The 12,064-nt window shown below is 42.7% G+C and overlaps 1 protein-coding gene across 1 annotated transcript; it reads right to left on the bottom strand.

Moving 5' to 3' along the window:
* Positions 1–10,356, bottom strand: LOC125774186 (uncharacterized). Its single transcript, XM_049444518.1, has 3 exons — positions 9,978–10,356; positions 224–1,638; positions 1–72 (listed from the first exon to the last, which is right to left on the bottom strand). The coding sequence occupies exons 1-3, from the start codon at positions 10,354–10,356 to the stop codon at positions 1–3; spliced, it is 1,866 nt and encodes a 621-aa protein (XP_049300475.1).
* Between the last annotated feature and the right edge of the window lie 1,708 nt (positions 10,357–12,064).

The following is a 12,064-nucleotide window of genomic DNA, read 5'->3' as shown; positions in this document are numbered from 1 at the left end:
TTACTGAAACATTGCCGTTGCTGTCTTCGGTTCTGACGTAAAGACAGGCCCCGTACGCAGCCTCGGATGCATCTGCGAAACAATGTAGCTCAATTTGTTCGAAGTGTTGTATAAATGCAAATCTTGGTATGCTGAACCTTGATATGGTGGGTAATTTTTGACAAAATTCAATCCATGCTCTTTGCATATGATCAGGAATTTCTTCATCCCAATCTGAAGCTACCACCCAAAGACTTTGCATCAGTATCTTTGCCTGTACTATTACCGGAGCTATTAATCCCAAAGGATCGTAGAGTTTGGCTATTGCAGATAGAATGTTGCGCTTAGTGTAGGGTTCAGCCTTGATATTATCGGGAACGCTGAAACCAAACCTGTCAGCCTGTGGCTCCCAACGGATACCGAGCGTATTGATAGTTTCAGCGATATCGAAACACTTCGAAGATTTTGTGCCCAGCAATTCCGGAGAAAGACCATCCAACACAGGAAGCAAATTAGAACACCATTTTCTGAACTTAAATCCTCCTTTCTCAAGAAGCGCGTTTAGTTCATCTCTCAGCTGGATAGCACCAGCAACGTCATCAGCACCCGCGATAAGATCGTCAACGTAAAGTTGATTCTTGATGGCATGCGCGGCTAACGGGAATGCTTCACCTTCATCTTCTGCTAGTTTCAGTAGCGTTCTTGTTGCGAGATAGGAGGAGGGTGCTAAGCCGTAGGTAACAGTATTCAACTTATAGCTTTGAATGGGCTCATCTTTACTGAAGCGCCATAAGATTTGCTGCAATGATCTGTCATCAGGATGTACTAACACCTGACGATACATCTTTTCTATGTCAGCTATTAGAACGACAGGGAATTTGCGAAAGCGTATCACGAGATTCAGTAAATCGTCCTGCACTACTGGACCAACTAATAATGCATCGTTGAGTGATTTTCCAGTAGTAGTAACCGCTGAACCGTCGAAAACTACTCGAAGCTTTGTGGTGGTGGAAGCCTCCTTTATGACTGGATGATGTGGAAGAAAGTAATTTGTAGACGAATCACTGTCGTTCGTAGCCAAACTCATGTGACCAAGCGAAATATATTCCTCCATAAAGGTGTTATACTGAACTCTGAGCTGTTCATTAGCTTCAAGCTTTCGTTCTAATGACGCAAATCGTCGCAACGCTGTTAATTTTGAGTGCCCAATCATCTGCTCCCAATCCGGATGCTTCGGCAACTTCACCATGTATCGCCCAAGGTTATCACGGACGGTTGTTTTATTATAATACTGCTCACATCTTTTTTCGTCCGACGTGAGTATGGTTCTGTCTTCTACTTCCTCTATTTGCCAAAACTTTTGTAGCTGTTGTTGGATGTCTGCAACTGTTGTCATATTGCATGTCACATTCGGGCTATCCGAAGAATCGTTTTTAGTTGCCAACCCAGTTACGATCCAGCCGAAGACGGTTTCTACTAAGGATATGTTTGAATTGGGAATATTGAATCGTCCGCCCTTTAATAACTTGTAGAAGATACCCGCACCGATGATCATGTCTATACGACCCGGGATATTATAATGTGGATCGGCGAGCTGTAATTGTGGTGGAATAGGCCAAACTAGGTTCGTGTATGGTATCGACGGAATTTCGTGTGTAACTTTTGTAAGCACGGTAAAATCCAATACAGTCTTAAAAGAGCCACATGTCGATTCGATGATGGTCGTTATCTCGTGACGAGCACTGGATAATGTTCCGCCTATACCACCAATGGAAGCCTTTACCGGCCTGCGAGTCGTGCGTAAATGTTGGCATACTTGTTCTGATATAACGCTTATTTGGGATCCGCTATCCAGAAGCGCTCTAACTGGATATTTTTCGCCATTCTGGCCAATAACGTTCAACACTACAGTTGATAGAAAAACGTTTGTAAAACTTGGTCGTTTTACAGTTTGCGTGGACGTTAGATTCATGGTAGCAATAGTTGCTCTTTGTACGACTTCTGATGGTCTTTGTGCCTCAATATGTAGCAACGTGTTATGTCGTTGTGCACAATTCCTGCAGCTGTATCTTGAAGGACAATTTTTGATATTGTGACCTTCGTTGAGGCAATTAAAGCACAAATGTTTTCTCATTACTATATCTCGTCGTTCGCCTACAGTTAGGGTGTTGAACTGTGGACATTGATACAGCTTATGGTTTTGTCCACAGGAAGCACATTTCGCTACACTAGTAGTTGCAGTGTTAGCGGCTACTCTACGCTCCTGCGTGACCCTTTTACGCTCTATGGGCAAAGAAGTTAAAGGCTGAGCGTTGATACCCAAACTTTCGTACATGCTTGCACGCCGCTTAATGAATTCGATCATTTTCGTGCAAGTAGGTTGTTCTTCTGGGGCGATGGATTCTTCCCATGCCTTTAGAGTAGTTTTATCCAATTTATCACTTAGTATTTCTACTAATATGGTACTCTTTTCGTCTATAACTTCACCCAGCTGTTTAAGAATTTGCAAATGCAGTTGAAAATCGTTTACCAAACTGCGAAGACCTTCCTCACTAACTTGAACAACCTTTGGGATTTGCAACAAAGCTCGCACGTGTCGTTTCTTTAATAAGACCTTGTTTGAATATCGTTCAACGAGCGTTTTCCATGCTATTTCATAGCCGTCACTAGTAATGGCGATTGCTTGTATCAAACTTGCAGCTTCTCCTTTTAAGGAGGCTCGAAGATAATGGAATTTTTGTATTACATTAATCTTATCGGACGAATGTATCAATGAGTTGAAGGTATCATGAAAGGTAAGCCATGTCTTATAATTCCCATCAAATTCTGGTAATTTTACGGTTGGGAGTTTTATTCCTTTCAATTGCGTTGAAACTTCTTCCATTTCTTCTTCCTTTTTTTCCTGCTCAGGAATAAGCTGTTTTAAGATAGCCTTCGTTTGGAAGAATAGTTCCTCCATTTCGGAACTCATCAGTCGCGTAGAAGTCTCAAGCTCTTTTGAGATTGCCAAATCACACAAATCATCTCTAGTTGACTCAAATTGTTCAAACACCTTTTCCAACCTCTCTAAGAGATCAACTACTTGGTGTTTTTGTTCTGGATTATACCGTTTAGCAAAGCTTTCGATATTACGTAGTGATATTACATACCTTTCGAGTCTGGTACTCTTGACCTTGATGCGGCTTTCCTCGCTCATTGTGATGCCTGTGCTGTGATGCTTCTCGAATGTTCGCAGAGGTATAAGATGAGCACTTAGTCGCTAAGTAACAGGTAACACAGTTCACAGGTAAGTAACGATCACTAGTTCTTGCTATTGTCCACTATAGCTTTTGTTCACTGCCAGTTCTATCCTGGTCACTACGCACCAATGTTTTGTCACGGATAACTGATTTATTCACTTGAACTTTTACTTCTCCCTACGTTGTGTTATTTTTTGTGTTTTGGCTCGAAAGCCTGGGAGTCCCCTTGTTGCTGCGCGAGCCCAGAGTCTTCCTCGTTGCGGCTAAAACCAGAGAGCGTCTTCCTCAATGGGCCTAAAGCCAGAGAGCGTCTTCCTCGATGGGCCTAAAGCCAGAGAGCGTCTTCCTCGTTGGGGCCTAAAGCCAGAGAGCGTCTTCCTCGATGGGCCTAAAGCCAGAGAGCGTCTTCCTCGTTGGGGCCTAAAGCCAGAGAGCGTCTTCCTCGATGGGCCTAAAGCCAGAGAGCGTCTTCCTCGTTGGGCCTAAAGCCAGAGAGCGTCTTCCTCGTTGGGGCCTAAAGCCAGAGAGCGTCTTCCTCGATGGGCCTAAAGCCAGAGAGCGTCTTCCTCGTTGGGGCCTAAAGCAAGAGAGCGTCTTCCTCGATGGGCCTAAAGCCAGAGAGCGTCTTCCTCGTTGGGCCTAAAGCCAGAGAGCGTCTTCCTCGTTGGGCCTAAAGCCAGAGAGCGTCTTCCTCGTTGGGCCTAAAGCCAGAGAGCGTCTTCCTCGTTGGGGCTAGCGGGCTGCTGAACCGGTGCTGCTGCTTCCACTTCAGACCGAACACTAATCTTCCTCGCCCCTCGCTCCTCCTTTTATAACACTTTTTGGATCACGTGCGCGCACTCGAGAACGACAAGCTGGTGCACTCGAGAACGCTACGCTCGCGTAGCATAGTTGTGATATAATGATTTTTTGGACATAACAAACAGATTTCGGTTGAAGTTGATGATTTTGGTCGATGTTGATGGTTTTGGTCGCAGTTGGTTTGAAACAACAGATTTCGGTTGAAGTTGATGATTTTGGTCGATGTTGATGGTTTTAGTCGAAGTTAGTTGGAAACAACAGATTTCTGTTGAAGTTGATGATTTTGGTCGATGTTGATGGTTTTGGTCGAAGTTGGTTTTAAACAACAGATTTCGGTTGAAGTTGATGATTTTGGTCGATGTTGATGGTTTTGGTCGAAGTTGGTTTTAAACAACAGATTTCGGTTGAAGTTGATGATTTTGGTCGATGTTGATGGTTTTGGTCGAAGTTGGTTTGAAACTACAGATTTCGGTTGAAGTTGATGATTTTGGTCGATGTTGATGGTTTTGGTCGAAGTTAGTTGGAAACAACAGATTTCGGTTGAAGTTGATGATTTTGGTCGATGTTGATGGTTTTGGTCGAAGTTGGTTTTAAACTACAGATTTCGGTTGAAGTTGATGATTTTGGTCGATGTTGATGGTGTTGCTCGAAGTTGGTTTTAAACAACAGATTTCGGTTGAAGTTGATGATTTTGGTCGATGTTGATGGTTTTGGTCGAAGTTGGTTTTAAACAACAGATTTCGGTTGAAGTTGATGATTTTGGTCGATGTTGATGGTTTTGGTCGAAGTTGGTTTTAAACAACAGATTTCGGTTGAAGTTGATGATTTTGGTCGATGTTGATGGTTTTGGTCGAAGTTGGTTTTAAACAACAGATTTCGGTTGAAGTTGATGATTTTTATCGATGTTGATGGTTTTGGTCGAAGTTGGTTTTAAACAACAGATTTCGGTTGAAGTTGATGATTTTGGTCGATGTTGATGGTTTTGGTCGAAGTTGGTTTGAAACTACAGATTTCGGTTGAAGTTGATGATTTTGGTCGATGTTGATGGTTTTGGTCGAAGTTGGTTTTAAACTACAGATTTCGGTTGAAGTTGATGATTTTGGTCGATGTTGATGGTTTTAGTCGAAGTTAGTTGGAAACAACAGATTTCGGTTGAAGTTGATGATTTTTATCGATGTTGATGGTTTTGATCGAAGTTGGTTGGAAACAACAGATTTCGGTTGAAGTTGATGATTTTGGTCGATGTTGATGGTTTTGGTCGAAGTTGGTTTTAAACAACAGATTTCGGTTGAGGTTGATGATTTTGGTCGATGTTGATGGTTTTGGTCGAAGTTGGTTTTAAACTAAAGATTTCGATTGAAGTTGATGATTTTGGTCGATGTTGATGGTTTTGATCGAAGTTGATTGGAAACAACAGATTTCGGTTGAAGTTGATGATTTTTTTCGATGTTGATGGTTTTGGTCGAAGTTGGTTTTAAACAACAGATTTCGGTTGAAGTTGATGATTTTGGTGGATGTTGAAGGTTTTGGTCGAAGTTTTTTGGAAACAACAGATTTCGGTTGAAGTTGATGATTTTGGTCGATGTTGATGGTTTTGGTCGAAGTTGGTTTTAAACAACAGATTTCGGTTGAAGTTGATGTTTTGTTTCGATGTTGATGGTTTTGGTCGAAGTTGGTTGGAAACAACTGATTTCGGTTGAAATGGATGATTTTGGTCGATGTTGATGGTTTTGGTCGAAGTTGGTTTTAAACAACTGATTTCGGTTGAAATGGATGATTTTGGTCGATGTTGATGGTTTTAGTCAAAGTTGGTTGGAAACAACAGATTTCGGTAAGAGTTGATGATTTTGGTCGATGTTGATGGTTTTGGTCGAAGTTGGTTGGAAACAACAGATTTCGGTTGAAGTTGATGATTTTGGTCGATGTTGATGGTTTTGGTCGAAGTTTTTTGGAAACAACAGATTTCGGTTGAAGTTGATGATTTTGGTCGATGTTGATGGTTTTGATCGAAGTTGGTTGGAAACAACAGATTTCGGTTGAAGTTGATGATTTTGGTCGATGTTGATGGTTTTGGTCGAAGTTGGTTGGAAACAACAGATTTCGCTTGAAATGGATGATTTTGGTCGATGTTAATGGTTTTGGTCGAAGTTGGTTGGAAATAGAAGATTTCGGTTGAAGTTGATGATTTTGGTCGATGTTGATGGTTTTGATCGAAGTTGGTTGGAAACAACAGATTTCGGTTGAAGTTGATGATTTTGGTCGATGTTGATGGTTTTGGTCGAAGTTGGTTGGAAACAACAGATTTCGGTTGAAGTTGATGATTTTGGTCGATGTTGATGGTTTTGATCGAAGTTGGTTGGAAACAACAGATTTCGGTTGAAGTTGATGATTTTGGTCGATGTTGATGGTTTTGGTCGAAGTTGGTTTTAAACAACAGATTTCGGTTGAAGTTGATGATTTTTTTCGATGTTGATGGTTTTGGTCGAAGTTGGTTTTAAACAACAGATTTCGGTTGAAGTTGATGATTTTGGTGGATGTTGATGGTTTTGGTCGAAGTTTTTTGGAAACAACAGATTTCGGTTGAAGTTGATGATTTTGATCGATGTTGATGGTTTTGGTCGAAGTTGGTTGGAAACAACAGATTTCGGTTGAAGTTGATGATTTTGGTCGATGTTGATGGTTTTGGTCGAAGTTGGTTTTAAACTACAGATTTCGGTTGAAGTTGATAATTTTGGTCGATGTGGATGGTTTTGGTCGAAGTTGGTTGGAAACTACAGATTTCGGTTGAAGTTGATGATTTTGGTCGATGTTGATGGTTTTGGTCGAAGTTGGTTTTAAACAACAGATTTCGGTTGAAGTTGATGATTTTTTTCGATTTGGATGGTTTTGGTCGAAGTTGGTTTTAAACAACAGATTTCGGTTGAAGTTGATGATTTTGGTCGATGTTGATGGTTTTGGTCGAAGTTGGTTGGAAACTACAGATTTCGGTTGAAGTTGATGATTTTGGTCGATGTTGATGGTTTTGGTCGAAGTTGGTTTTAAACAACAGATTTCGGTTGAAGTTGATGATTTTGGTCGATGTTGATGGTTTTGGTCGAAGTTGGTTGGAAACAACAGATTTCGGTTGAAGTTGATGATTTTGGTCGATGTTGATGGTTTTAGTCGAAGTTGGTTGGAAACAACAGATTTCGGTTGAAGTTGATGATTTTGGTCGATGTTGATGGTTTTGGTCGAAGTTGGTTGGAAACAACAGATTTCGGTTGAAGTTGATGATTTTGGTCGATGTTGATGGTTTTAGTCGAAGTTGGTTGGAAACAACAGATTTCGGTTGAAGTTGATGATTTTGGTCGATGTTGATGGTTTTGGTCGAAGTTGGTTGGAAACAACAGATTTCGGTTGAAGTTGATGATTTTGGTCGATGCTGATGGTTTTGGTCGAAGTTGGTTGGAAACAACAGATTTCGGTTGAAGTTGATGATTTTGGTCGATGTTGATGGTTTTGGTCGAAGTTGGTTGGAAACAACTGATTTCGGTTGAAGTTGATGATTTTGGTCGATGTTGATGGATTTGGTCGAAGTTCTTTGGAAACAACAGATTTCGGTTGAAGTTGATGATTTTGGTCGATGTTGATGGTTTTGGTCGAAGTTGGTTAGAAACTACAGATTTCGGTTGAAGTTGATGATTTTGGTCGATGTTGATGGATTTGGTCGAAGTTTTTTGGAAACAACAGATTTCGGTTGAAGTTGATGATTTTGGTCGATGTTGATGGTTTTGGTCGAAGTTGGTTTTAAACAACAGATTTCGGTTGAAGTTGATGATTTTGGTCGATGTTGATGGTTTTAGTCGAAGTTGGTTTTAAACAACAGATTTCGGTTGAAGTTGATGATTTTGGTGGATGTTGATGGTTTTGGTCGAAGTTTTTTGGAAACAACAGATTTCGGTTGAAGTTGATGATTTTGATCGATGTTGATGGTTTTGGTCGAAGTTGGTTGGAAACAACAGATTTCGGTTGAAGTTGATGATTTTGGTCGATGTTGATGGTTTTGGTCGAAGTTGGTTTTAAACTACAGATTTCGGTTGAAGTTGATGATTTTGGTCGATGTTGATGGTTTTAGTCGAAGTTGGTTGGAAACAACAGATTTCGGTTGAAGTTGATGATTTTGGTCGATGTTGATGGTTTTGGTCGAAGTTGGTTGGAAACAACAGATTTCGGTTGAAGTTGATGATTTTGGTCGATGTTGATGGTTTTAGTCGAAGTTGGTTGGAAACAACAGATTTCGGTTGAAGTTGATGATTTTGGTCGATGTTGATGGTTTTAGTCGAAGTTGGTTGGAAACAACAGATTTCGGTTGAAGTTGATGATTTTGGTCGATGTTGATGGTTTTGGTCGAAGTTGGTTGGAAACAACAGATTTCGGTTGAAGTTGATGATTTTGGTCGATGTTGATGGTTTTAGTCGAAGTTGGTTGGAAACAACAGATTTCGGTTGAAGTTGATGATTTTGGTCGATGTTGATGGTTTTGGTCGAAGTTGGTTGGAAACAACAGATTTCGGTTGAAGTTGATGATTTTGGTCGATGTTGATGGTTTTAGTCGAAGTTGGTTGGAAACAACAGATTTCGGTTGAAGTTGATGATTTTGGTCGATGTTGATGGTTTTGGTCGAAGTTGGTTTTAAACAACAGATTTCGGTTGAAGTTGATGATTTTTTTCGATGTTGATGGTTTTGGTCGAAGTTGGTTTTAAACAACAGATTTCGGTTGAAGTTGATGATTTTGGTCGATGTTGATGGTTTTGGTCGAAGTTTTTTGGAAACAACAGATTTCGGTTGAAGTTGATGATTTTGATCGATGTTGATGGTTTTGGTCGAAGTTGGTTGGAAACAACAGATTTCGGTTGAAGTTGATGATTTTGGTCGATGTTGATGGTTTTGGTCGAAGTTGGTTTTAAACTACAGATTTCGGTTGAAGTTGATAATTTTGGTCGATGTTGATGGTTTTAGTCGAAGTTGGTTGGAAACAACAGATTTCGGTTGAAGTTGATGATTTTGGTCGATGTTGATGGTTTTGGTCGAAGTTGGTTGGAAACAACAGATTTCGGTTGAAGTTGATGATTTTGGTCGATGTTGATGGTTTTAGTCGAAGTTGGTTGGAAACTACAGATTTCGGTTGAAGTTGATGATTTTGGTCGATGTTGATGGTTTTGGTCGAAGTTGGTTGGAAACAACAGATTTCGGTTGAAGTTGATGATTTTGGTCGATGTTGATGGTTTTAGTCGAAGTTGGTTGGAAACAACAGATTTCGGTTGAAGTTGATGATTTTGGTCGATGTTGATGGTTTTAGTCGAAGTTGGTTGGAAACAACAGATTTCGGTTGAAGTTGATGATTTTGGTCGATGTTGATGGTTTTGGTCGAAGTTGGTTGGAAACAACAGATTTCGGTTGAAGTTGATGATTTTGGTCGATGTTGATGGTTTTGGTCGAAGTTGGTTGGAAACAACAGATTTCGGTTGAAGTTGATGATTTTGGTCGATGTTGATGGTTTTAGTCGAAGTTGGCTGGAAACAACAGATTTCGGTTGAAGTTGATGATTTTGGTCGATGTTGATGGTGAACAGCTTCGCGAAATTTCGGATCGATTTTTTGTTGCGATATTTACCAAACAGGTTGTAGTTTTTCGAGGTTCCAAAATGTAAGAGGATTTATTCCATTTTTCTAGCCCTATTTATAAGTTTTTTCATGAGTGTTCCTATCGTGAGAGACCATCTCACTACTCACTATTTTCTCACTACTCACTTGACGAAACTGGCTTTCGTCAAATGGCCCTCTTGACGTCTACGCGTCAACATACTCCCCCCCATGACAGAACGTCATAAAGAAAACAAAACAAGTTACACGTGCTACTAAGCAGACGGCTTCGCAACAGGTAACAGACAAATTTTAGTTACTGGACGCGTAATTATACCTTTCGCCGTTTTCAGCTTCACTACACGCGTAAGCTGATCCTCTCCGGGATGTATTTCGACAATGCGTGCGAGGGGCCATCGGGTGATGGGAAGCGAATCGTCCACTAGGATGACCAGTCTGCCAGGTACTATCTCACTACGATTCACCACCTTGTTATCCTTCTGCATCTCCTGCAGATATTCTGTTGCCCAATGCTTCCAGAAGCGTTGAACAAGCAATTGCCAGCTCTGCAATTCGTCTAACGTGTAGGCCTTCAAGCGGGTGTAGTCGGGAACAGGCACCGCATGCATCGACGTGCCAATAAGGAAGTGCGCAGGAGTAAGCGCCGCCAGATCATTCGGGTCATCCGTCAGCGGCAACAAAGGACGCGAGTTCATTGCCGCTTCTATCTGCTGCAGAATGGTGCAGTACCCTTCATACGACAGCCTCGAACTGCCTAGGTGCCGATAGAGATGTCGTTTGGCCGTCTTTACCGCGGCTTCCCACAATCCACCGAAATGTGGGGCCTTTTTTTTTTTTTTTTTTTTTTTTTTTTTTGTTAACGGGGAGGGAACCTTCAAAAGGTACCCACCTCGAAGGGCGGCTTGCGGCTACAAGCCAATCCCTCCGAGATGGGTTATGTGGGATTCATCGTGACGCTGGGCCCGTGAAGCGGACCCGGCAGCCGATGGGACCCTAACTAAACCACTCCTCGACCTGATCCGAACCCTGCCGATGCGCTTGATGTGCGTAGTACTCCATGCAGGAACGTTTGTGCGATGCACCCATCCTGTTGACGCGCTGCTGCTTTCCAATGCTGCTACTGCGTCATTCGTCCTAGTTGTCTCAGCTGCTGCTGCTGCTTCGTGCCTTCCTTCCGCTGCTGCTGCTTAATTCCGCCCGTCCGTAGCCGCTACTTCCGGTGGGGTCTAGCTCCTGCTGCTGCTCTGGTTACTCGTTGCTGCTGCTGCTGCTTCCGTTGTCGTCATCCTTTGGTGCGGTCACGGCGGCAGCTGTTGCTGTCCGGTTTGTTCCGTGTTCCGCCGTCGTTGTTGTCGTCTCCGTCTGGCCGTAGGTGGACTTTCCTCATTCCATCTCACTTGGAGGTTTCTGAAGATGGTCCTTGCGGCGGTCCGGACTGCTTCCCATGTGTTGCTGTTGGCACACATTTCCGCTGCAAGATTTTGTATCGTCAAGCGGGTGTGGCTCTGCTGCTGCATCTCGTGTTGGGTTCGAGCAAACCGTGGACAGTGGAACATTACGTGGTCGACATCTTCCACTTGGTGTTCACACACCGGGCAGTTTGGCGAGCCGTCGAGGATGCCTTTGTCGACGAAGTAGCTCCGGAGAAACCCATGCCCTGTAAAGAGTTGAGAGAGATGAAATGTGGGGCCTTAGGTGGGGTAAAGTGCCAAGTGATACCCAAGTCGGAACATTTGGATGCGATGACGTTTTGTAGCTGTTCGTTCTGAAACAATTCAAACAGTTCATTAAGTTCGTGTGCTGCACCCTCAAAGTTTTTCCCATTATCCGAGTGTATATCAGATGGTAATCCGCGCCGGGATGTAAACCGATGCAAAGCGGCCAAGAATCCTGCAGTGGTGAGATCGCCAACCAGCTCCAGGTGAACCGCCTTGGTTGAAAAGCACACGAACACACACAAGTAACATTTAGTGGCAGCAGCTCTCTTGTGTGTTGGTTTGAGGTAAAACGGCCCGGCGTAGTCCACTCCGGTTACGGAGAACGGCCGGCTTGGGGTGATGCGTTGGTAAGGGAGTTGTCCCGTTTGTTGTTGCGTAAGCGACGGATCTTGTCGTATGCAACGAAAACAATTCCTTACTATTCCTTTCACTAGACGTCGTCCGTCAAGTGGCCAATACTCCTCTCGTATCTGGGAAAGCAATAGTCTTCCCCCGCCATGCATAAGCTTTTCGTGGTAGTGGACTGCGATGAGATGAGCTAGCTTATGGTTCTTGGGGAGCACGATGGGATGCTTAGACTGGTAAGGAAGCTGTGCAAGCTTCAAACGCCCTCCCACTCGTACTATTCCTTCTTCGTCGAGAAATGGATTCAACCGTCTTAGAGGTGAGTGTTTTCCCACGGTTT

Source organism: Anopheles funestus (genome assembly GCF_943734845.2).
Source record: "Anopheles funestus chromosome X unlocalized genomic scaffold, idAnoFuneDA-416_04 X_unloc_9, whole genome shotgun sequence".
In the NCBI taxonomy this organism is placed as follows: domain Eukaryota; kingdom Metazoa; phylum Arthropoda; class Insecta; order Diptera; family Culicidae; genus Anopheles; species Anopheles funestus.
Note: the sequence above shows the minus strand (reverse complement) of the source record. Positions and strands in the feature narration are given on the sequence as shown.

Excerpts from the sequence above, each read along its gene's own strand:
- LOC125774186 (XM_049444518.1), bottom strand. The coding sequence starts at position 10,356 with ATGAACTCGCGTCCTTTGTTGCCGCTGACGGATGACCCGAATGATCTG. Across the intron at positions 1,639-9,977 it reads GAAGCTGAAAACGGCGAAAG|TTACACACGAAATTCCGTCG; the intron begins GTATAATTACGC and ends TGCTTACAAAAG. Across the intron at positions 73-223 it reads TGATGCAAAGTCTTTGGGTG|ATGCATCCGAGGCTGCGTAC; the intron begins GTAGCTTCAGAT and ends ATTGTTTCGCAG.